We start from the raw sequence: 26,280 nt of genomic DNA, 5'->3' as shown, positions 1-26,280 counted from the left end.
TTTCCTCCCACCGTGCCCACCTGTAATGAGCACCTCCACGTACCTCATTGTCTCATTTATTTCTGGCCACTGGCTTAGCAGCACCCGTACCGCAGAGGTGTGACCATGTTGGGCTGCGAGGTGCAAAGCAGTGTTCCCCTCCTGTAACACAGACACAGTTGCAGCAGGTCCCCTGCACTGAGGAACACGCCCCTCCACTGGTCAGGCTGCAATGGGGTTTCTGGGAGGTTTCACTTGGTTAAAGCTGCTGTCCAAAGTGGAAGCCACATTATCCACAGTTTTAACCGAAATTTATCGTTCTTTTTTTAAGTTTTAAATGAAATCACATAGCTGTTTGAACCAGCAGGAAAAACCCTCCACACTCTTTGTTCAACCTTTGCTGCTAATTTGTTAGCAAAAAATGGACATTACACCTGAAACTAATATATTATTGTACACCGACTGAAATTGAAAAATAAAAAAATTATTTAAAAAAAAGTGGGACGGGGCAGCCAGTTAGCTCAGTTGGTTAGAGCGCGGTACTCTTAACAACAAGGTTGCCAGTTCGATCCCCACATGGACCACTGTAAGCTGCGCCCTCCACAACTAGATTGAAACAACTACTTAACTTGAAGCTGATGGGTCCTGGAAAACTACAAATAAATAAATGTTTAAAAAAAAAAGAAGTGGATCCTTTTGTAGTTCATAAGTGTGATGATTGGGTGTTCACGCTTTTGTGTGAGATGTGCCTCCCACAAACCTTGTTACGACAACGGCACATTACCCGTCTGACGTGAAGAAAAAAATAAATAAATAAATAAATAAATAACAATAATAAAAAAAAATAAAAAAAAAGAAGTGGGACAATGAAAGTAATTCCATATAACCTTTGTGAAGGTAAACTGATGAAAGATTTCTGGGAGGTACTTTTAGCAATGTGTACCAAAAGATTTAAAAATGTGCAGAACTCTCTGATTCACAATTCTATACCTAGGATTTTCTCCTAAGAAAATAACCAAAGAGGTGTATAGACACATGGATGTCCACCCGGGGTCTCCCTGCCCCAGTAAGGTGGGGCTGAGTCTCCAACAGACCTCAGGAGAAGAAACGAGAAGACTGGTGTTGACAGTGGGGAGAAAATCCATGTAGTCCTATTGACTTCCAACTATTTATGGAGCAAAAACTGGCATTCTGGACGATCCACTGCAAAAATGGATTTATGTGGATATTCCATGATTCTCTCTGACTGTACTAACAACTGAACAACTATACTGCTGACCAAAATGCCATCACAAAAATACCAACTGTCACTTCCCTTTCTGTTGTTCTTCAAAGAAATAAAAGTCCAACTCACCTTGTCCTTTTCTGAAGTATGCAGATTAAGGAAGATAAGTCTTTCTATCATTTCAACGTGGCCCTCTCAGCTGCCAAAAGAAATGGTTTTCTTCCTTTCTGAAAATCAATCATAAACCGCCAGCTTTTATTACATACTTACTGAACAAGCAAGACAGCTGACAATGCAGGCAGCATTTTGAGGTGGACGAGGAAGCCCAGACGGTACTTCTGGTCATAGCATTCCGGGCCCTTCTTGGGGGAGGGTGGTAACAATCTCACTCCAAACCAGATCCAGTTCTGAGTTGTTGCCCCAAACTGTGAGAACTCCATATCGGCACAGAATCATTTTTATGGGGGCAGAGAAGCACTGTTCAGAAATGGTCCTCCCCCGTGCCTGGGTAGATGCCACCTCACAGCCAGACAACCAGATTCCCTTTCAAATGTAGCAATTTTACCAACTTTCTGTGTTTATTGAATAGTTCTTTTACTCAAGTATTTCCTGGGAAGTTATTATGTTCCAGACCTGTGTCAGGCATCTGCACATCACACACTAAGCCTTGCCTTACTGATTGTCATGCAGGGTGTCACACAGGGCCTCAGCTCCCGCTCCCCACATCAGGACACAGGACATGGTGAGGCCAAAAGGGAACACCCATGGAGCCATAGATAGGGGAGTCATACCACTACAGTCTCACTGGCGGCTTGGTTGGAGACACAGGGAGCAGGAGCCACAGAATCTGCTATCCACACTCTGCCACACTCCACACTTACTAGCCCCCATTTGCTGCTCGCATAGCCACATCAGTTATATTAGTGGCCAATGGCTCACTGGTTACAGCTGACAGCCAACTAGCCACAGCTGATAGCCATCCAATCACAGTTGATGGCCATTTACTACCTGAGCCAGCACCTTTCCACGTGAGGCCGAGAGCCTGGAAACTGCACTCCTGGTTCTGTCCCCACACTGATAAAAATGTGTGAAGCAGAAATTTTCCAGGGCTCAATATTTATGCGGCTCATTTAAGCATGACGTTTTATCCACTGCTCCTTTTCAGGACTTGCTTGTTTGCTCATAGGTTTATCTCCAATATTCATAAGAATCAACAGGGAAACTCTTAAGAACGATCTATATGGAATGGAATGGAGAAATTAGGCATTACCCAGAGAACATAGCTTACGAGGGATGTGTAAGCGTGATCTGTTGAGAACAAAAGTTCAAATGTAGAATTTTCTAATTATGGTAATTTCTCCCATTTTTCACATTGCAAATGGAGATTGCATTTGCAATAGCCAAAATGTCATCAAGAAAAGTGAAAGACTCATAGAAATTTAAATTTTTTAACTCGAGATATTTGAAAGGAGGAAAAGGAAGCTGGGGTGGCAAAATGAAGGCAGAAGTATTTTCTTCAACTCAAGAAAACACAAATTGTTTGGGCATGTTATTAACTAAAAGCTTCACAAGATGTTTGAAATGTGAACAAAATACAAGCCTCTTTACAAAAAGGCTCCTGAGTCAGATGTGTCATCTGCTTTCCTGCTAAGGCAGGGTAATCAAAAGATCATGGTCACTGTTAACTTGAGATAACAGCTCATGATTCCCCAATAACTAGAAGAAAAGGGAAAGAAAAATGCTGAAATAATAAACGGCAACAAAACCAAACCAAGTGTCTACAGGGATCAGCCCTACAGGGCTCAGTATTCATGCTCGCATAGAGGCTGGAGAAACAAAGTGGCACCAAAAAAGTTCACCTAATTCTTCATTCTTGAGCCAGGTATGTTGCCGATGAAGCCTACATCCCGTGGCCTACCCTTCAACATGTGAAGGCCTGACTAGTCATCATCCTCCTTAAATTACTAAGGAAGGGCAAAGGGAAGAAACAGATTGCTTGGGGCTGCTGCTTGCAAGTTAGACACCTAATGGAAGAGCAAAATCTGTCTTGAGCCTTGAACAGTTCTTTGGAAATGACAAGCCAGAAATTATTGTGTCTGGCTGAATACAATATCTGCAGATGATTACAACAGATAAAGGTCTATGTAAACAAATCACAAAAAGGGGGAAAACATTTAGTCACATATCCTTATTAGTCATTCACTCATTTATTCAGCAAATATTAAGCACCAATGTATAGGCCAGAGACTGTGCTAAGCAGAACGGCCAAGATGAAAAATATACTGCCCTGTGCTCACGAAGCTCAGAGTCCAACAGGGAAGATGGACATATAAGCAGGTACTTATAATGAAATGCAGTGACTGAGAGCTGGTGGGGGTACATAATTCAGCATGAGCGTGTTTGTGGTTGGGAAGGCAGGTGACAATAAATGGTGGAAGAAGTCCCTTAAAAGTTGCTAACGCACTGGACCAGGAGAAAAAAAGCACTGATGACCTGTGTCCTGGCCACCATCTTTTCCGTTGGAGAATAGCCCCTGTGCCCTATTTTTGTGGAGCTGTTAATTATAGGCTCCTGCCTCTTCCACCACCTGCCCCTTCGTCACAGTGTTTGGTTCAGGGATGGAGAATCCTGCGAGATCTTTTTGGTGTATTCTATTTTTACTCTAGAATTATCAGCTCAGCTGTCAGTAGCCCTCTTTGCCACTGGTAAGGAGATCCACCTAAGAATGAAGCCAGCACAGTGGAAAGCAGAGCTGAAAAATACAAAAAGAGACAAAGAGCTCTGATGACATCCTTTGAGCTCCTTAATTCACACATACCTAAAATTACTCATGTCTAGAGCTCTTAATTGAGTGAATCAATACATTCTTTTTTTTTCCCCTTAAAGTAGTTTGAGTTTGAGTTTCTGTCACCTTTCACTATCAGGGATTCACTAAAGCAGCTGCCCGATCTCACAGAAGTACGAGAATGACTTCAATGTTTAGGTTCAAACAACATTTCATTTCAGACTGACAAAGTATCACAGGCCACACTTGGCACCAATCTACTCAAACGATGTCAGAATGAACCACCGCTTGTCAGTGTCAGCTGTTCTCTTCCTACCATGGTCCACACAGCTGTTTAGAAACTGTTGTCTTTGGCTCTCCAGGTGACAGCTATTTGCAAGGTGACAAGATCCACTTGGGCAGGTGTGGGAGCCACCCTGGCTTAGAAGGCTGGTATTCCACAAGAACAATATCTCTTGTAACAACGTCTTGGGCACTGCTTCCAGGTCCCTACAAGGGACATAGTTAGTTTACAAGAGTCACACTGCACTTAGAGAAGCCCAAAGTATGCCTTTCCTTGCTACTTGTAGTTTTTGTGTAGTTCCTATGAGTCTAGATGCAATTTGCCAATTAGGGGTCTTTTTATCATAAGCAATGCTGCTTAGTGACAGTTAATGTTGTATCTTCTTTCCTCTTGTTTGCAGGGACACAGAGCCAGAAAGTTAACCATACTAAAGTTGCAAGACACCCTCAAACATGACTAAGTTTGCAAGACACCTCAAAACACCCTCAAACCCTCAAATTAAATTATTAATTTAGGAGTTAATAAATTACCTTTACTGCTTATCTAGATTAAGCTGATATTTTTCACAATCATAACAGAAGAATTCTAACGAATACATATTTAGCATTTGGAGACAACACTATTAGAAGTGCCAGAGGTCTGTTCAACTTTAAAAATTGCCTTATTCTTTTTCTTTTACCCTGCTACAAAGCCTTGGGTTTCTGGAGACATCGAACAAAGTGACAGAGGATCCACCCACAAAGAAGCTTAGTCTGATAAGAAATGGAGGTTGTCACAAATGAAACATCTTTCAGTCTCCAAGAAAACAGTTGTTACTTTCAAACTTTCGATGCCCTTTAAAAATCTTATCATCGCAACAACAACAAAAAGTGAAAGCCAAATTACACAAAATAGGGACTTTAAAGTAATCTATATCTTATAAACATATCAAAAGGTAGCATAAAGAAAGATGAATGACAATAAAATGAGATATAAATCTTTTCCCCCAGTCTCTAGTACATGTTATTAGGCAAAATAACAACAGGATTTCAAAAAATATGTTTGCTTTAAATATAGTGTCCTACCATGGCCTCTATCTAGTGCAGTCTTATGGACTGCCACTCACTTGGAAGGCAAGGAGACAGGGGAGATTTTCCAGCCAGCAGGGTGCTGCCTGGCGTCATAGGAGTCCCCCATACTTCGGCCCCAGACAAATCACAGGCCTTCCAAGCTCAGGATCCTGATTCCCTTTCCTAATGATTAAAAGGTAAGGAGGGCCAGCATTCCTGTTTCCTTCTTTCCTTTATCAATGTAGTGTATTTAACCTAGTATCTTCTAACTCAGTGCATTTAAATTAGTGTGCATGTGAATATTCTGAGGGATTACAATGGTGGCATTAGAAATTCTCATTTTAGTTACTGCCAGATCTTTCAATTTGACAAGTAACGAAATTCAGCAAAAATTTCATAGCCATTAAATGGGCACCCAAGTCCAACCTGACCATCCTTTCCCACAGGGAGCCCATAGATGGCCCTGGAGAGCCTCTGAGGGGATGAGGGTGGAACCCAGCACAAGGCCCCCAGTGCTTCGGGTGGGTGTCTACACTGCACGACATTTCCCCTTACCCTGGGATCAGGAACTCACAGCAGATCCCCAACAAAAGGGGGAAACTGGCAGGTCCCTGAATCACTAGAGATTTTGAGAGGAAAAAGAACATTGCCATGAGGTAAACAGTGCTGAAAGAGCCATGCATTAAAATATGAAGGCATGGAACTGGTATGGGTGGGGTAAGTTTCTTCCCACTGGAGCCAATGGGATTGATTAAATCCAAGGCTGTTTACATAATGCCTCAGGTCCATATAAGAAAACATGTCCTCTCAAACCACTTGTGCTTATTATTCCCAACCCTCCAAAAAAAGCTGTGCATTTTTATCTCTAGAGACTTCCTGTATAGATTCCTTTACACTACAAAAGTTCTCATACATCTGCAGCTGAAACCAACCTGACACTGAATCACCAAACTCTTGTAAATATTCAACAAATATGTGGATGGCCTCTGAGGCCATTGATTTCTGTGTTCCCCCCCACCTCCCCATTAGTCTGAGTATTTATTTTTGATTACTAGGTGGGAGTTTATATGTAGATTCAAAATCTCTAGAGGACTTTACGTGTAACTTCACCTGGCTGCTCTAATCTCTCTCCCCTGGAGAGGCCCCATGATTTCTAGAACTATGGGGTTGCGAGAAACCTCAAATATTTTCCAGTGTCCTCCATCTCTCCCATCCCCACCCAAGCTCTCCGGGGCCTCGTTAAATCCATTTTATAAATAAAGACCTCCTCCCAGTAAGGCTTTCCTTGTTAGCTTTTGGAATTCCCTCCTGGCTAAAGTGAAGATTTTACTAACTCTGGGCAGGTAAACAGACTCTCAATCACTTTCTGTTGATAAGAAATTAGGCAAGAAGGCCAGTTGTGAAGGTCTTTTCTATCAAATGTATTTCATGAGCTCCACAATACTCTTAAGCAAATAGTAACAGAAAACGTCTTCACCGCACAGTTTCCCCTTACACTGTAATGGGAATTAATAGACCCGGTGATGAATTAATAGCCCCTGAGCTCCTGATCCCAGGTACTGCTGGCTTTGACCAGCATCCTTGAACCCACTCACAGATCTCAGAAAAAGAGGGGAAAAAAAAAAAAGAATAAAAAAGGGGGGGGGGAGAAAAGAGGAGACTCTTTATCTTTTGAATTGATCAATCAGGGTTTTCTTACAGGACTGAAATGTACTCAGATATCCTTCTCTCCCTAGACGACCCTGTAGACTCATTATTTGCTCATTCCTCATAGGTCTCTGAACCCATCCTAATTTCAAGGTCTTTCAGCGGGACATGTGGCTTTGCACACTCTGCTGCCAGGGCTTCTCAGCCTATTCCCTCAACAGAAAGTGAGAGGAGGAGGAAGAGGCGGGGACCTGACAAACATAGAGCAGCTGAAGAGATGACGGACAAGAAGGCTGCTAGCCAGCAGAAGCTCCAGAAATGGGGAAGGGTCCCCAAAAACCTGCTTTGGTTTTTCAGCCCCTTCAGCCTGCCCGATCTTCCCATACACTGCGGTCTCCCCTGAAAGCAGCCAGAACCCGCTGAAAGGGAAGACAGTCATGTGTCTTGTGTATAACAGGCCCTCAACAAATATGTGCTGAGTTGAACTGAATGGAATTCATTCAGAGGCCGCATCCCTACTTAGCATCAATCAAACTGGAATGACTCAACTTCCTTACCCTGACACAAGATGCTATTTGACTATGATTATCACTTTGAGGAAATCAGATAGTACATTTTATCCTATAACAACTGTTATAATAACTACCACTTAGTAAGCACTTCCCATGTGCCAGGCTCTTTACTTTATAATCATTAACTCATTTAAGTATCCCAAGAGTAGCAGCTCCAATACTGCTACATAAGAATGGCTTAGGGGTGGTGTCTGATTGGAAAGGGGTGATGGAATGGCTTACCATGAAGCTCATTTGCATAGTCATTTTAATATAAAATTGATGTAATATCAACTGTCTATATCAAAGAATGGAAGTGTTACTGATAAAAAATTATATGGAGGTCAAGACCCACCCCCCAATCGTCCCTTGGTGCTACCATGACATATGTTTTATTATTCCCATTGTACAGATGGAGATACTGAGGCTTTCAGCAGTTGGAGAACTTACTTAAAGCCACATAGGAAATATATGCCCAAACCACAGCCCAAGTCTCTCTGCCTCCAAGTTGTAAATGCGTATGTATATAGTTGCTTAGGCACACTCAGAGGAAGTAATAGAAATTGATAGACTTTATTTGAAGACATATTTTTTTGTTATTGTTGTTTTTAAGATTGAGGCAAGGAAAAAATATGAAAGTTTTTTTTAAAAGAGGTAAAATGAACTTCTAGAGAGACTTTTATGGAAAATAATGTTCTAGAAGCACAGTGAAAAGGTGGTCCCATTCAAATAAAATGCCACCCTATTTTTTAAAAAGCCTCGTACAGAACTGTACACCTGAAATCTATGTAATTTTACTAACAATTCGCACCCCAATAAATGAAAGAAAGAAAGAAAGAAAGAAAGAAAGAAAGAAAGAAAGAAAGAAAGAAAGAAAGAAAGAAAGAAAGAAAGAAAGCCAGCCAGCCTGGAAGGAGACAGTGCAGAGAAAAGATAGTCCTCACACATGGGCGATGCCCACTGTCATCTGAGAAGGGAGATAATACACCGCAGTGACTGGAGTCAGCCAGATCAGAACTCAAATCCTGGCTCTGTCACTTGCTAGTTTTGGGACTTTGCATCAGATACTTAGCCTTTCTGAGCTTTAAAAATGAGCAAAACATTTCCTTCTTTGTAAGATTACTATGAGGATTAACAGGATAATTCATCCATTCAGCAATGATTTATTAAGCCCCCATATGTGCCAGGTCCTAGCCTCTCACTGAAGTAATGTATAAAGTAGCTTTCCTGAGTACCTAGCACATTAATGGATACTCAGTAAGTGGTAGCTGTCATTATAAATCTCCTTATGAAAATAAAAGTATAGACAAATATGGTAAAATTGCATTATATTCTATGGCTCTTTACTGCACAGCCTTGAGTCAAATATATTCCAAAAAGGCCAGGCATCATAGAGTAAAACGCAGTCACCTATTCTGAATACCAAACAGGGCAGATACTGTCCACGCCCCAGCCAGGATGAGGCAGTAGAGAGGGAAGAAGGAACCTGGTGGCTTCCTTACTACTTCCTGCCCCCCCACATGCAGGTTCCAGGACCAGCCCCCACACCCGCACTTCCCGTCTGCTCTATGATCTCTGCCAGGGCGATGGAGGAGCTGGCTACAGGGCTAGGTTTGTCTGCCAGGTTTGTCTGCGCGGGCTGCTTTGGGAATTCCAGTAGAAGCAGGAAGAAAGAGGAATTTGGTGGGGTGTATGTGAGACCTGTCCTACCACAGCACACACACCTCATCAGGCTGGTCCAGGTCCCGCAGGTGCAGATCTTGAATGAGGTACTCCACGATGCACACATTATTGCTCTGAGCTGCAAAATGGAGGGCATTCATTCCATCCTGAAGAGAGCAGGGCAGAGGAGATAATTATACAGTGATCTCAGGACCTCCCCCGCCTGCACTGTGAGGTGAGGGCTTATGCCCAGGTGTGACCCACATTCCTACCTGATTCTTGGCTCTTTGGTCTGCTCCAGCTCTAACCAGCATGAGCATGATCTCGAGGCTTCCAGACCAGGCTGCGAGGTGAATTACTGTCAAGCCATGCTTCCCCAAGAGAGAAGAAAAGAATCCATCACTTGGATGAGCCACACACATGATCTCAAGTCACTAAAGCCAAGTTAATACTCAACTGTTGAAAATCAGGGAATAGGGAGAGAATGTGATATACAGCAAAGATGATATTTCAATTCCATGGGGAAAATAAATATATTTAATAAATGGTATAGGCACAAGTAACTCTACCTGGAAGAAAATAAAATTAAATCCTAGATCATATCACACACACACAGAAAAACACATAAACAATAAATACATTAGAAGAAATTCTAGACTGTAATGTACAGTGTCTTAATCTAGAAGTTATAAAAGGAAAGACTGATGGTAAACCAAGTGAACAAACAATATGTTCTTTAAATGTTTCTTAATAAAGATTAAAAGGTTACTTTCTCTAATACTATATGAAGCACTCTTACAAATCAACAAGAAAAAGGCAATTAAACCAAATGAAAAATGGACCAAAAAAAGTGCTCTCTTAAGGTATTAGTGAAAATGAAACCACTAGATTTGAAGCAATCTATCAATATCGATTAAATTTAAATACAACCAGCAATCCTACTCCAAGGAATCGATCCCACAAAAGTAAGTTTTAGGAACTAATGTTATATAAATAAGGATATTAATTGTAACCCTTAAAACTGGGAGCAAGGTAAATGTCCATCGATACAGGAATGCAGAACAAATCAGAGAACAGTCATACCACATCATGCAGCAATTAAAAATCATGAATTAGAGTTATAAAATTGACTTGGAAAGATTTCCATGAGGTAGCTGTTAAATGTAGAAAATAAGATGCAGATAAAATATAATATAATCCCATTTTTAATAAAATAAGCAGTGACTAAAAACTCATATATATAAAACTATATATACGTATTTATATACTTGTACACACACACACACACACACACACACACACACACACACAGTCAGACCTCCATATCTGCAGGTTCCACATCCATGGATTCAACCAACCATAAATTGAAAATATTCAGAAAAAAAGTTACAGAGATGCTGATGTGTATTATATACATAGTTAGGCCTACATAGTCTGTTTAAGTCTATTTATATATTTACACTTCCAATATAAAGAAAATGTTTACCAATATCTGCACTTTTTCCCAAGAAACAATGATGTTAATTTAACAACTAGGTGAGGTTCTTCAAGAAATGTACCTTAAACACAGTTCTACCCCTTAATTTAGCCTTCTCTAGTAATACAAAATCCAGTTTCACATATGGTCAAAAAAGAGGCCAGAAATATTCGGGATAGAGGATACACCACGTTTTGATAAGAGCTCAAATTTTCCCTAAGAGGTTATTCCTAATTTCAAATCCGCCAACAATTAAAGATTTCAATACTAATCATAAAATCCAAACATCATGAATTCAGCTGCACACAATTTGAGTCTCTGAAATCATAAATTCTGAGTGGAGTCATCATTCCTCAGAAGCAAAGAATCACTGCTCACAGATGTCAATTCCCCCACAAGAACCGTCATAAAACTAAGTCTTCTGATCTCACACTGACATGTCTGAGAGTTTACACATATGAGCATGTGCCATGGATTACACGATTACACTCATGGTTGGTACACGATGCTCTGTAAAGTGTAAAATGGCCACTGCCACTGACAACCTGTCCTCATATCCAGTCTGGTCGCAGGTGAGAAGGTCAATAACTTCCCCTGGGGAACACTTGCACTGGAGTTTCCCAGCAATCAGAAGCTCTGAGAGCAGACACCTGTCATTATCCTCTGAGCGTCGGCTGCACTGCACCTGGGATCCTTTGTTCACATCTGGAGGAAGAGCCTCCATTTACGAGTACCTAGTCGGCCTCTTCCCAAGACTTGGGGATGCCACCCACGGGGGACCTGGAGTCCTCAGTGTCTGGGCCATGCATGTGGTGCTTAGCATGCAGCGCTCGATGGCAACCATCTGTTCCCATCCCAGTCCTTGCTCTCCCAATAGACTGAAGGTTCCCGAAAGCGGGAACTGTATCTCATGCCAGTGCTTCTCAACACAAACACCTGGAGATCTTGTTAAATCGCAGATTCTGACTCAAGAGGTCAGGGGTGGGCCCAAGATTCTGCATTTCTAACAAGGTCCCAAAAAATGCCAGTGCTTCTGGTCCTGGGACCACACTTTGAGTAGCAAGAACTTATATGTAGTTGAATCCCTAGTAGTTGGCATTGAAACTTACCCACAACAGGCACTGAATAAATACTGCTGGTGAAGAAGTGCAGTTGTTGGCTTTTTGCAAATAGGTGTTAGAATTTATAAGACAGATCTGCCAAGTCAAATTCAGGGCTCATCACACAGATAAAGAAGCTGCCAGGTGAGATCAAATGTGGCATTGCTTGAATTAAAAAATCATTTTATTAGTTATACATTAATGCCACTCTGAATAATTAAATTAGTTATAGAAATATTTAACTTAGTGAACCTTTCAAGGCAGAGTACAGAGATACACCAGAAATTACTATATTTTTCACCTGACAGCATTTCAGTCTCACAAGGTGAGTTACAGGAAGCTTCCAAATGGGAAAAGATTCAAAGAAAACAAATTGGTAAAACATTTTGGGAATAACTGACTTGTACGGTGACATAAACCAGTAGTATATTTAATATATTTAATATATTAGCAATATTAGCCAAAAAATATATTAGCAATATATTAGCAATGCCAATATATTAGCAATGGCAATCCTCACACATGCTATTTAAAAGATGCTATGAACTGGGCGCTAGATAATAATTATTCATTGTACAATTCTTTCCACTTTATAGTATGTTAAAGATTTGGGATTTCAGTCCTGGTTAAGATAGATTAAGTAACTTCCACCCTACTCTCTTTCTCAAATGAGACTAAAATCTCTGGACAGAATGCATGGAACAGCTATTTGAGAACTCTGAAAAATAAATGGGAGCAAGTAGACTGGGGAAGAAAACCAAAACTCAAAATATAAACAATCAGGGTTTCCTGATTTTTCTGTTTTTTGTTTTTCCTTCCATACCTTCTCACTTGGACCCATGGCAGTGCAAACCACAGAACTGCACTCTGGACACAGACAGAAAGAGCTCCAAGAGAAACCTTCTCTTTCTGGTCTCAGCAGTGGAAGGGGGACAGGAAAGGTAGGGGAAATCGGCTTCTTTTTTCACTCCTGGCCCTGCCACAGGCAAGCCTCTCTCCCAAAGCTGCAACCCCATGGCCGGAGGGGTAGCAGCAGTGACTGAGCAAGCATGTAAAACTCTGACAGTGGGAATTCTTCTCTCTGACCAGAAAAACGGTGGTCAGAAGAGGGGGTGGGGGTTGAGGTGGGGTTGTTTTTTCTCCTCTCTTAGCCCTGGAGACAGACCTAATTGTGGGAAGCATACAGCAGAGCTGGGAGACGACACCCTTGTCTCTCTAGTCAGAGGAGCAGGAAAAGTGGGAGTGGGGCCCTGGAGCTGGAGAATGTGGGGGAGATGATCTTAGAGAGGTGGGAGGTCAGGAAAGTGACCCTTTAAAGTTGTGCATGTACTCCTGGCCTCACCCCTAACCTGTACATTGACCTGACTCTAAATAGCACGACAAAGGCTTGGAGAGGCTGAACCAGGGAGTAGACCATTGCCCAGGTCTCAGACTGGCCCCTGGATGGTGCACATATGGGACAAGTCCAAACAGCACTGTAAAGGTTTTCATAACTGTAACGACATTGGTATCAAACAGTGTTGAAGAAATTGGTCATCCATATGCAAGGGGAAAAACAAAAGAGAACCTTGAACTATTCCTTACACCTTATACTTCAATTAACTCTAAATGGACAATAAATCTAAGTGTAAAACACAAGGCTATAAAAGTTTTGAAGAAAAATATAAGAAAATCTTCATGATCCTAAGTTATGCAAATCATTCTTAGATATAACACCAATATCTAGATTCATTTTTAAAATATAAGTAAACTGTACTTCATCAAAATTAAAAACTTTTGCTCTGTGAAAAATACTAAAAAGCTACAGGAGAAAATATTTGCAAATCACATCTGACAAAGGATTTGTATCTACAATGCATCAATGACTCTCAAACTCAACAAGAAAACAAACAACCCAAATTTTTAAAAAATGTTCAAAAGATCTGAATAGACACATCACCAAAAAAGATATGCAAGGGTAAAACTCAGGAAATTAATGACTTAGTTACACTTAGTTCAGTCACTTCCCAGCTTGCTATTTATCTGTCTTTGTTTTTCCCTTTCACGGCTTGATTCAATGACTCTGCTTGGTTACCTTTCTTAAGACTACACATACCTTGTTGATCTAATTAATCAGCAGAGCACTAACCTGGAAAGAACAATTTGCCCAGACACTGGGATCCATGGTTGCAACTCCCTTGCAGCTTTTGCTGATGACACATGATACATTTCAGCCATGGCTGCTGAGTTCAAGATAACATTATGTGAAGCACACCAGGCCCTGGGAGGCAATTTCTCAACTGTCAGCCGGAAAAATTACATGACCAACTCCCACTTTTCTTTGTTTTCTCCCCCCAACCTACCTGCCCGACTACAAAACCTCTTGATTATCCTCAGTTCAAGGAAGATGGTTTTTTTCCTAGACATCAGTCTGCCATCTTCTCTAGCTGCCGGTATCTAGAATAAAGTTCTCTTTTCTCCTCACCAACCCTTGTAACTCAAGTTTCTGGGCGCCAGGCAGCAAGCAGCACCAGACCTGAGTCCGGTAACAGATATACAAATAGTAAATAACACAAAAAAAGACGCTCAATATCATTATCCATTAAAAAATACAAATTAAAACCACTAGAAGATACCAATACAAATCTATTAGGATGGCTAAAATTAAGGGGAAAATGACAATACCAACTGCTGATGAGGATGCAGAACAAATAGAACTCTGCTACATTGCCGGTGGGAATGAAAATGGCTCAGCCACTCTAAAAAATCATCTGCAGCTTCTTGTATATAGCATACGATATGACCCAGTACCTCACTCCTAGGTATTCACACTAGAGAAATGAAAACTTAACGCTTACACAAATACCTGTGCACGAATGTTTACAGAAGCTTTATTTATAACAGTCGAAAACTGGAAACTCTAATGTCCTTGAACTGGTGAATGGATAAATAAACTGTAGTGTATCCATACATTGGAATACTATCCAGCAATAAAAGGGAGGAATTACTGATACAAACATGGATGAACCTCAGAGGCATTTTGCTGAGTGAAAGAAGCCAGTGTCAAAAGGTTATATACTATGTGATATCATTTGTATGGCATTCTCAAAAAGGCAAAATTATAGAGATGGAAAAGAGATCAGTGATTGCCAGGGTTGGGGAAGGTTTGACTATAAAGAGGCAGCATGAGGAAATTTTCTGGGTGATACAACTGTTCAGTATATTGATTGTGGTGATGGTTATATGAATCTATACATGTGTTAAAATTCATAGATCTGTATGCCAAAAGAAAGGTAATTGTACTGTATGTTAATTTAAAAATTAAAGTAAAATAAAAGGTTATTGTATTAGGGTTTCAATGTCAAAATAAGAATAGATTCTTAGCAATCAGGTCTATTACCAAAGCTTCTTTTGCAAGGTAACTAATGTTGCAAAATAACCAAATAACAATTTCTAGACTAAACAAAAGATCCCTTAAATACCATTACCATAATATAACTTATAACACTCACAAAGTTGGAGTGCTTTTGGTGCCAATCTTTAAAAAGGGGTACTTCTTCATTCTGATTCTGTTACAGATCAATCTACTTGCCCACCAAGACCAGAGCAATAAAATAGACACTAAAATATTTCACAGAAAATACCAGAGCAATAAAATAGGATGTACCCACCTGGTAAAATTAAGAGAAATCATTATCTCATCATTATCAAGTCTAGGCCAGGTCTATGCTTGCTGATAAATGACCAATTAATTGGTTTGAACTGACTTCATTCATCTTCCAAACATTTAACTAAGCACGTACGAAACCCAAGCCCGGTAAACATAATGGTAAAGCAATACTGAGCCTTAACCTCCAAAGAGTCAATTCAGAGAGAAAATACAATAGCTCTGTGGGAATCTTCTGAACCATTTAACTTTAAGAACCATGGTCCATTGGATTAACTAAAACCCAAGGCTATCGTCTTTTTCTGCAACGGAGAAAATAAACATGTTTTCTCCAGCCCAAGTGGTTTCCTTGTGCCCTGGTAAAGTGTTAAATAAAGTTGGGAAAAGTAGGTGGAAAATCCTTAGGGAGCAGGGGGCTTGATATCTAGGCAGACAAATATCAAGCAGGGGGCTTGATATTCTAGTCTCTGGAATCAATTGAGCCAGGTTCAAATCCTGCCTCTGAGCTTTGTTTACGGTGGCCAAGACATAGAAACAACCAAAATGTCCTTCGATAGATGAATGGATAAAGAAATTGTGGTATATATACACAATGGAATATTATTCGGCAGTAAGAAAAGATGATATAGGAACATTTGTGACAACATGGATGGATCTTGAGAGTATAATGCTAAGCGAAATGAGTCAGACAGAAAAAGCAGAGAACCATATGATTTCACTGATATGTGGTATATAAACCAAAAACAACAAAAGAACGAGACAAACAAATGAGAAACAAGAACTCATAGACACAGACAATAGTTTAGTGGTTACCAGAGGGTAAGGGGGGATAGGGGGTGTGAGATGAAGGTAAGGGGGATCAAATATATGGTGATGGAAGGAGAACTGACTCTGGGTGGTGAACACACAATGGGATTTATAGATGATGTAATGCAGAATTACACACCTGAAATCTATGTAATTTTATGAACAATTGTCACCCCAATAAAATTAAAAAAAAAAAATCCTGCCTCTGTCCCTTCTTAGACATAATTTTTTGGGCAAGGTATTTAACCTCTCTGTGTCTCACGTTCTTCATCTGTAGATTGGGTATTATGTTTTTTACAAAGTTGAGGGGTCTAAGTATTCAAGTCCTAAGACTGGTGCTTAGTACATACTATGTGTTTAATAAGACTTATTTATCTATCAGAATGCACAGGGCAGAGTCAAGATTTAATGTCCGTGAAGCCAGTTAGCTTCTGTCTTCTGTGTTCCAAATTATACTCGGGGCAACCATCTTATTCTTACAAATGCATGCTACTGGCCATAAGGTCAATATGGGAAAATAAGTAAAAGCCTAAGTCCTATAGGTAATGAGTTAACAATTTAGTCACCAAATACAAAGAGCACATGATATGTATATTCCCTAAAGAGACCTTTCCAAAATGAACCATGCCAATGGAAATATTTTGTGTGTACATGAAGAAAAGATAACCGAAATGACCAGATTTCCCCACACATTGGTTCTGTTCCAAAGGACGATGAGCTTACCTTATCAGCAACATCCACCCTGGCCTTGTGATTAAGCAAGAAATCCACTGCAGATAAGTGATTTGCCCCCACTGCAAAATGCAGGGCTGTGCGATTCATCTGAGGAAACATAATTTGTGTTTTCAGTCATCTGATTGTTATTTAGCCTTTTAAAGATTCCTTTCTTGAATGACCGTAATTTTCTATCAGGTGTTTGTATTTTTATTATTTATCTACTCTTTGCTTTTGCCTTTGAAAGTAGTAAGAATTGTGTCCAGCTTAATCTTGCCTCATCTATTATCACATAGTAACAGAGAATTTGGCAATCCACTGGGAGGATATGCCTCAAGCTGATATCCATTGCATAACCTATCATTGCTTGTAACAATTTAACGGATTTCAATTACAGAGTGAAAGCTGTGTTTTCCCCCATATGCAATCATTAATCACGGTAAGTGTTTTCTGGTTAGAATATATTGATAATGCAGAAGAAAAATTTTCCCAGATATTCAATATATACGGTCTTTCTTCTGTAATTTTTTGGACATAAACTCTACTGAAACAAACAAAATGTTTCTGAAAAGAAGGAAGGGAGGGAGGGAAGAAGTAGAAAGAAACAGACACAGAGAAAGAAGGCTATGAATATCTTTTGCCTCAAAGGAAAGCCACCATGGTGCTTCTGAGATGTTCAGAGACGGTCTAATGTGTTTCAAACAGTAGACGTTTTGTTTGTAAGTAAAACACATGCTATATTTCCCATTTTCTAGACAATGTTTTTGCTTCCAAAGATGGTGCCTGGGCATGGATTTACTATCCTTTATTTCACATAAATAATATATTACAAAAATATGAGAACTGTTTAAATTAAATATCTGATTTCCTTGGTAGCTAAACTGGTGATAAACCAAGTTTGACAAAACATTAGTTATCTTGACATTGTCTGCAACCCAGAGTTATGTTCTAGTATGTCAAATTTGGGCTTATACAACCCCCTACTAACTTTATTTGTAAGTAAAAATGCAAGCCAAAACAACATCCAAGGTAATTCAATAAAACCACTTTTTCATCTCTATCATCACAGATTTTAAGGAACTCGTGGATGAAAAAAAGGGGTTCTGTGGAAAGTAACTTCACAGGGTGATCTGATCATAAATTCCTAAATGGGCAGGTCACAGTGGGTCATCATTCCCCAGGTCTATAACTTCCCTGGTGAAAAGTTTTAAGCCAGCCCTGTCCATTGTTCTTGTGCATCTAGGTTAACACACCTTTGAAATACCAGAATACCCCTTGAGGGGGTATTAACCCTCAAGAGGGCACATAACCTTAACTATCCAGTAATCCCATCCCCATATTGCTTTCTCCCAACTTCATGTAATCTTCCTTATGTTCCCTCCTTAATTTCAAATACACAAAAGAAACTGCAAAACTGTTATTCATGGGAGCATTTGACATCTTGCCCCTCAGCGTATGTCATCAGTTTGGCTCAAATAAACTTACAAAAATTCTCTACAGGTTTAGACAAACTCTACAAGTAACCATCTCAACAATTTGCTGTAAACAGGCCTAAAAGAGATGTCATTAGAAAGAATGATACAGGTCATCAGGAGCTTGCAATAACTTGCCACAGACTGTAAGTTAAAGTGGTTTAGGTTGTACTATCTCTCCAAGTACTTTAATATAAAAATATGGTTTAAAATATCAGAAAGTTATATGTGAAAAATTTTTAAGTGGTTATAAAAATATAATGAAGAAGCTATTTCCTGCTACTTGGAAAAATGATTATTCTTTACTTATTCAACAATTAATCTAGACATTACCTTCAAAGATCCTTGCTTATTTTTTTTCTTTTCTGTCCCTTCCTTCCTTGATTCTTTTTCTTTTTACTTTGTACTGTTTTTGTTCCTAAAATTGTTATGCTGCAAAATTTTGCTATTTTTCCACTCTTCCTAGGACATCTATAGACAATGAATATTATATACATCCATAACACATCACACACACATCACATACACAGACATATAAATTCCCGCATACACATAAACACATACCCCCTCACATACACACATGCACAACTGTTGAACACCCTTCCATGGCATATGATGCATGACTTCAGTTTCTGACCTCACTGACTGGGACAGATCCAGGTTTTATGGAACCTGAGATTTATACTCCGTAGGGAACCCTCTTTAAAGCCAAAGTCAGAGAGCGTAACTGATTATAGTTAAAATTTCTCACTTTTTCAGGTTTTACAAAATCATATTACCATGGGAACACATTGCTAGAACCCTGCAAGTGCCCTAGAAGGGGCCTGTACATACCCCTAACGCTTCTGTTTCATTTAGTGTTAAATCTACTTCTGCCCTCCTCATCTTGAACCACTCCACAATTCATCCTAAGCAACTGACACAGACCCCAACCTGTTCACTTTAATAACCCTGCTTTGAGGGGCTGTCAGGAAATCCACACAAAACCAAATAAGGAATTCCTATTCCGGCAGTGGACTCCTCCCCCAAGCCCCAAGCACTTGAAGAACAAGTAAGAGCCAGGTTTCAGAAAGGACACCACTGCTGAAAATGCAGATGCACTATAATGCAAAAGAAGAAAAATGAAAACCCATACTCTCCTCTAGATTTTAGATTTGGAAGAACGAACCACAAAGGACAACACTGCTGAGAAAACCACCCAGATTGTGTAGCAAAAGATGTTCTGCCTTCTTAGTATGTATGAGGCCAAAGTGATCCACAGGCTAAAATTCAGGACCAAGTCCATGCCCTTCACCGTGACAGCTGTCTTTACTGCACACCCACAGACCTTGCACAGAGCGTGCACTTCCCTTCTCATAAGATGAATTAAGACCCCCAGAACCCATTCCAGTGCTTCATTTTCACCGTTAGTGTAAACACTCGGGAATACCAACCAAGGAGATCTCCCACATCTCATTCAGCACAATCATTTTTTATTTTTATTTTAGTTGCCCTGTGTAAACCCAAGATACCCTAACAGCGGTCATGACTGTCACATTTGCGACTTCTACTCACATTGTTCACAGCATTAATGTTCACCTTCTTCTCAAACAGTTTCTCCATAACGTCCAAATTATTGCTTTTAGCAGCATTCTGGAAGTTTCTCTCACTTGGCAGTACTGAAAGAAAGCAAGCAAGCATGACTGAGGGAATGTAAGGGGGATGAAGAGAAAGCAAACCTCATTGGATAAACCTTTGAAATCTAAACACTTGAAACAACAGCCTTGAGCCTTTCTCATTCTGCCATTCTGGATATGGGAATTTTGCTTCAATATTTTCTAAAGCTTAGTGTTAAGAGTCCACTTTCTCCTCGCTCTACAAGTGTTTTCACACCCTCCAAAATATTCCTAGTCCCAAACAAAGCATTATTCCGGAGGACCACCCTGAAGTCAGCAATGTAGTGTCTGGCTCTAGGAGGTCGGAGGGTGGCCAGGGCCTTCCCAGGGGACCTTGTTTGTAAAATGCTTGTACAAGATTAGACAGAGAGGAGCCCAAATGCTCTATACAGAGATAAAATTGTTGCCTACAGAACCCTGTGCAGATTCCAGACCTGCAAACAAAACCATAAAATGCAGCACATCATATAAACGTACACAAAGACTAAAAGGGATAAACGTGTTTTATTTTCACTTATATGAAAGGAGATAAAAGTAGACTCATACCTACTATAAACATTACATATCATACACATATACATATTCGGATGACAGGTATTATAGAGAAAATTCCAGGATTTATTAAGGGTTTTATTTGGTTGTTATTGTATCTTTATTAAATTTATTGGGTGACATTGGTTAGTAAAATTATGTAGGTTTCAAGTTTGCATTTCTATAATACATCATCTATATATTGCATTGTGTTCACCACCCAGAGTCAGTTCTCCTGTTTGTTACTTTATTTTATTTTAGTTTTGTCATGTAGGGGAGCTGGAGGGCTCACAGGGACAACCTCAACATTGGGGGATAAAGTCAGAATTGGAGTGATGTGAAATCAGCAACAGACCATCTCCAAAAAGAAAGGACCCTCAGAGAGGCGTTGAGATGTGTTGCCACGTATAATAGTTTCCCTTGTATATCCGCCAGACTCTTTAGAACGCCATCAAGTCCAATCAAAGACCAAGAAGTATCTTCATGGGTGATATACACATTCATTATTTCTATCACCTGGATCCCTCTCTTCCTTTCTACCCCTACTCTTGTTACCACTATGTGACTTCAACATCCATGGAGATAATTAATCCAACACCGTGTTCTCTCAGCTCCGACTCTCTGGCCTCTAACAATCTTTTCCTCCACCTGACCTTAGCCACCCAATTTCAGGGTCATCTTCAAAAATGACACTACCTTTGACATCTTCAAGAATCCTATTCTCTGAATACCACTTCTCATCCAATCAGCTCACCTACTCGAGTTCTCCTAGTCCAGAAATTCTGCAACCTTATCAAGTCCTCCAATCTATTGTTCTCACCATCGTTTCACATTATTCATCCCTTATGTCCTTATTTCCCACCTTAGCCAGTTTAGATCCCGTAGTCCATCTTTGAAATCACTTCATGCAAACACCTTTACCTCCCTCACCACTCTCTTTCCTCATCAGACTAGGTGGTCAGAATACTAATTCTGAAGTTAAGCCCAACTGCTATCTCCTCTATTTTTGCACCTGAACAGCTAAATGGTACTGGAGAAAAACACACAACCATGCTGTGGTAGACACCACTAGTGTTTATCAGATCTGGTTCTCCTCTCCTATCTGAACGCGTGGGTAAGTATACGTGCCAGCCTAGATGCAGGTAGGTGAGGTATGTCCAATGGACGGAGAGCAGAAGTGATGGTGTATCACCATGGGGCTGAGTCAGTGAAAAGTCCCTGTGTCACCTGCCAGGTCTCTCTCCCCATCTTCTCAATCCTGGAAGCCATGTGTTTAAATGTAGGGGTGTTACGACTGAATTGTGTCCCCTCAAAATCCATATTTTAAAGTAAGTCCTAACTACTGGTACCTCAAAATGTGATTGTGTTTGGAGATAGGTTCTTCAAAGAGGTAATTAAATTAAAATGGGGTCATTAGGATGAGCCCTAATCCAATATGACTGGTATCCTTATAAGGGAGGAAATTTGGATATAGACACGACAAGGAGAAGACTATGTGAAGACACAGGGAGAAGAGGGCCATCTACAAACCAAGGAGAGAGGCCTCAGAAGACACTAATCCTGCTGACACCTTAATCTTGGACTTCTAGCTTCAAGAACTGTGAGATAACTTTTTGTTGTTTAAGCCACCCAGTCTGTGTTAGTTTGTCAGGGCGGCGCTAGCAGACTATACAAGTCACGAGATGGCGGTGCCTCCATCAGCATGGTATTGGGAGACAATTCTCCAGGGGTTGCTGCATTTCTCACACCTTACAAGCAGAAGCACTGACTACCTTTGTCCTGGACTGTCTTTCCAAGGATGTCTGTATAATGAACTGTGTTGGAAGAGAGAGATAATATCTTCCTCTAGAGCAAGGGGTAGCTTTGCTTACAAACTGAAACACAGGAGAGTAAGGCATGCTTACTGTCCATTACAAAATATTTGGGTTTCCTAAGTCAAGATTCTTCTGCAACACAACCCACTGCATGTGCAGGTATCACTTCTGTAACACTCGGTGCTTTTTGCATCTCTCTACGGGAACTGGGGCTTGGAGAACACTGACCCTCTGGCTATTGTTACTGTTGTGAGTAATAAAATCCTTTGTATCTCATCCTGAGGTGTCTTCTGCCAGCATCTATGATACCACAGGAGACTAACTTGTTAGATTGCAAGTAGAGTAAAATCTCAGCCCCTTTATAGTTCTTGACATGTAGGTTCCTGAGAGACTAGGTAGAGCAGAGACCCTCACCTATACATGTCAGATATGATCAAAAAGTAGGTCTTTACTATATTCAGTCACTCAGATTTAGGGGTTATTTGTTGCTGCAGGAAAAGCTAGTCTATCCTGACTGATACACATACTAACATGCTACACATAAATAACATACTCCTAAATTCTTACCCACTAATCACAAGTAGGATCTCAGCAAATAAATCCTACTACATTTCCCTAGTCTTCCATTCTCTAAAACTTCATGACTGTCTTTCTCTTCAAATATCCTAATCTACTAATTTACCTCTGTGTCCACCGTTACCATCATCTAATTCTCATTTTATAACACTGCACAGAGAAAGTACAGGCAATCAGATAGGAATTCCCACATCTTCCCACCACTTATCTACATTTATACCTACACACTCTGCTTTTATTACTGCTATAATCAATGAAGCATCCATCCATCCCTCTGCCTACCCAAGGCCATCCCCTGCACTCGAGGTCTGGATCCCATCCCTTCTCATCTTTTCAATTATTTCATATATCAGTTTCCTAGAAATTATCTCCTTTTCTCCTTTGCATCATTAAATTATTCATTCTAAAATATACAGAGGTGCTATACCTCCAGTTTAAAAAAAAAAAAATTCTCCCTTAACTTCACATTCCTTTCCCACTGCAATTCCATTTCTCAACCTCCTGTTATCCCCAAATTTATATGTTCTATAATTGCTGTCCCCACTTCTTCATCTCACAGTCTCATCCCAATCTATACTAATCAGACCTTGTTCCCATCACTCCACTGAAAATTGCTCTTTTCAAGGTCATGATCAAGATTTGCCAAAATCCAGTCATCACTTCTCTGTCACGTGCAGATGTGACACAGAGGACCACACTCTCCATGTAATGTGTTCTTCCCCAGGTTTCTGTTAGACCACCTGTTGCTTCCCAGTCTCTTTTACTGGCTCCTCTCCTCTGCTTGATCTCCAAATGTTTAAGTACCTCAGGATTTTTATAAAATCAATAACCTGACGGAGTAGGTATTATCACCCCCATTTTACAGATAAGAAAACTGAGACTTAAAAAAGTCAAACCACTTACTCATGTCTTAAAGATAATAAATGATAGAATTGTCCCAGATGGCCAGAATCCAAACCCCAAGCTTTCAATCACTGCAGATGTCCAGGGAGTCAGCAGCAGAGTGGACTGCTGAAGTGGTGGCCCAAACTGCCACACTGTCATATGCTCTAGCTAATGCATTCTGTCAGTTAAGCTAGACTTGTCTCAGTCCCTTTCCTGACCCCAGCTTCTTGCCCCTATGTATTAATCCAATGGGAAGAAGTTCTAGTTCCAGATCCTTGTCTCTCTTTGGTACATCCCAGGACAAATCAAGACCTTTCTGGGCATAGAAGGGAACTTCCTCAACCTGATAAAGGGCATCTACAAAAAACTGAGCAGCTAACATTATACTTATGCATTAAAGTCTGAACACTTTCTTTGCTCCTAAGAGATGTCTACTCTTACTCCTCTTTTTAAACATTGTGCTGAAAGTCCTAGCCAGTGCAATAAAGCAGTAAAAGTAAATAAGAAGGCATGTAGATTGGCAAGATATCAAATTGTCTCCAGTCTCGTTGTAGACAACTTGATTGTCTCCATAAAAAATGCAAGGGAATGTACAAAATAATTCTAGAATGAATAAGTGAATTTAGCAAGGTTGAATTTAGCAAAGTCAACACATAAAAATCAATCACAATTTCTATAAATTGTCGATCAATAAATGGAAGCCAAAATGTGAAAACAACAATTTACAATAGATGTTTAAAAAAAATTTTAAGTATAAGCCCAACAAAACATGTACAGTTTCTTTATACCAAAAAGATACTAAATGCTGATGAAAGAAATCAAAGAATATCTAAATGAAAAATATATTATGTCCATGGATTGGAAGACTTAACAAAGTAAAAATGTCAGTTCTCCCCACATTGATCTACAGATTTAAGGCAATTCAATCAAATGCCACATGGATATTTTGTAGCTATAGACAAGTTAATTCTAAAATATATTTGGAGAGGCAAAGGAACTAGAATAACCAAAACAAATATGAAAATGAAGAATAAAGTTGGAGTCATCACACTGCTTAATTTTATTATAAATCTAGAATTATCAATACAACATGGTGTTGACAAAGAGATACATAGATTAATGGAATAAAGTATATAGTGTAGAAATAAACCCTCACAAATATGGCCTATTGATTTTTGACAAAGTTTTGAAGGACTTAACAATGGAGAAAGGATAACATTTCAATAAATGGTATCTGAACAATTGGATATCCAAATTAAAAAATCATGAAGCTTGAGGTAAACTTCATGTGTCATGCAAAAATTAACTCAAAATGGACAAAACTATAAGACTTTTGGAAGAAAACACAGGCGAAAAATTTCATCATCTGGGGCCAGGCAAAGAGTTCTTACCCATGACACCAACAGCATGACTGATGGTAAAAGAAAACAACGATAAACTGGACTTCATCAAAAGTTAAAACTTTGCTCTGTGAAAAGCACTATTAAGAGAATAAAAATACAAGTTACAGACTGGAGGAAGACATTTGCAAATCACATAAAAGCCTTCAAAGGACCAAAGAGGGACATTCTCGACTCTGAAGACTCTTCAACAGCGTGCCTCAGTTTATGCTATAAATTATTCCCCAGGCATAGATAATCCGTTCCACGCTTTAAAAAACTTAACTACAGAAAGATTAAGTGACTGTTTCATAGTCACACAATACATCCCTGCATGAGTCAGGACGTAGGAGATAACATATAAAACTCTTTCCTTGTTTGCAAAAGGGCTTAATCATTTCTACTAATATAATCCTCCTCCTTAAATTGGAAGAGTAACACTTTCCTTCCACCCACAGTAAAGGTTTAACCTCAAATAAAACAACCTGAGAAATGTGAACCAACACTTGGGTGGATCCCCAAGCTGAGCAGCAGCCCACAGGGGGTGCAGTGGTGACGGTGGCCTCGGGGGCCGCGGAGCCGGGTCCTCGCGACAGCGTCCGTCCCTCCACGTTCCCTCAGAAGGCGCTGCACCGGCGCTTCCGGAACGAATCCCCTCGGCCTAGTCCGCCCCGCCGCCCACCCCGCACCACCCCCGCCTGATTTTTCCACCTCGTCCCCGGTACTCACGGAGCTCGTGTCCGGCCGCCGCCTCCTCCTCCCTTGGCCCCTCCCGCCTCGGGATCCCTGACAGGCCCTTGCAGGGCCTGCCCGCCGCGGCCCTCACATCTTCCCGAAGCCCCTCGGCGGCCGCGGCCGCCCGGAGCAGCCGCCCTCTCCCCGCCGCCCTGAGGCCCGGAGTGCGCCCAGCCCGGTCCATGTCCGCGCCCGCGGGCTCAGACTTGGGATGCGCGGTGGAGGCGGGCAGGTGCGCCCGTCGGGAACAGGTCGAGCCCGCTCCGTGTCCCGGCGATTGTCCGGGCAGCTTGCCCCGGCTCGGCCGG

At 40.6% G+C, this 26,280-nt stretch overlaps 1 protein-coding gene and 1 non-coding gene across 2 annotated transcripts; one reads left to right on the top strand and one right to left on the bottom strand.

The window, feature by feature from the left end:
• The first annotated feature begins 669 nt into the window (after window positions 1-669).
• LOC117025376 (small nucleolar RNA U13) lies at window positions 670-773 on the top strand. Its single transcript, XR_004423589.1, has one exon. It is a non-coding gene; the product is annotated as a small nucleolar RNA U13 (small nucleolar RNA).
• Window positions 774-3,744: 2,971 nt separating this feature from the next.
• Window positions 3,745-26,280, bottom strand: LOC117025118 (ankyrin repeat and death domain-containing protein 1B-like). The gene is made up of 6 exons (XM_033110894.1): window positions 25,967-26,280; window positions 19,952-20,055; window positions 16,935-17,033; window positions 9,454-9,552; window positions 9,244-9,348; window positions 3,745-3,956 (listed from the first exon to the last, which is right to left on the bottom strand). Exons 1-6 carry the CDS (start codon window positions 26,154-26,156, stop codon window positions 3,924-3,926), a joined length of 630 nt encoding a protein of 209 aa, XP_032966785.1. The 5' UTR covers window positions 26,157-26,280; the 3' UTR covers window positions 3,745-3,923.

The sequence above is a fragment of the Rhinolophus ferrumequinum genome, chromosome 7, assembly GCF_004115265.2.
Source record: "Rhinolophus ferrumequinum isolate MPI-CBG mRhiFer1 chromosome 7, mRhiFer1_v1.p, whole genome shotgun sequence".
NCBI lineage: Eukaryota > Metazoa > Chordata > Mammalia > Chiroptera > Rhinolophidae > Rhinolophus > Rhinolophus ferrumequinum.
This window is presented reverse-complemented; position numbering and strand designations above follow the sequence as displayed.

Bases quoted from the DNA above. Each gene is read 5' to 3' on its own strand.
- LOC117025118 (XM_033110894.1), bottom strand. From the start codon at position 26,156: ATGGACCGGGCTGGGCGCACTCCGGGCCTCAGGGCGGCGGGGAGAGGG. The intron at 17,034-19,951 runs GTGAGTAGAAGT...ATGTTTCCTCAG, and splicing joins ACATTAATGCTGTGAACAAT to ATGAATCGCACAGCCCTGCA. The intron at 3,957-9,243 runs GTGTGTGTGCTG...TGTATTTTTCAG, and splicing joins ACCTGGACCAGCCTGATGAG to CTCTGCTTTCCACTGTGCTG.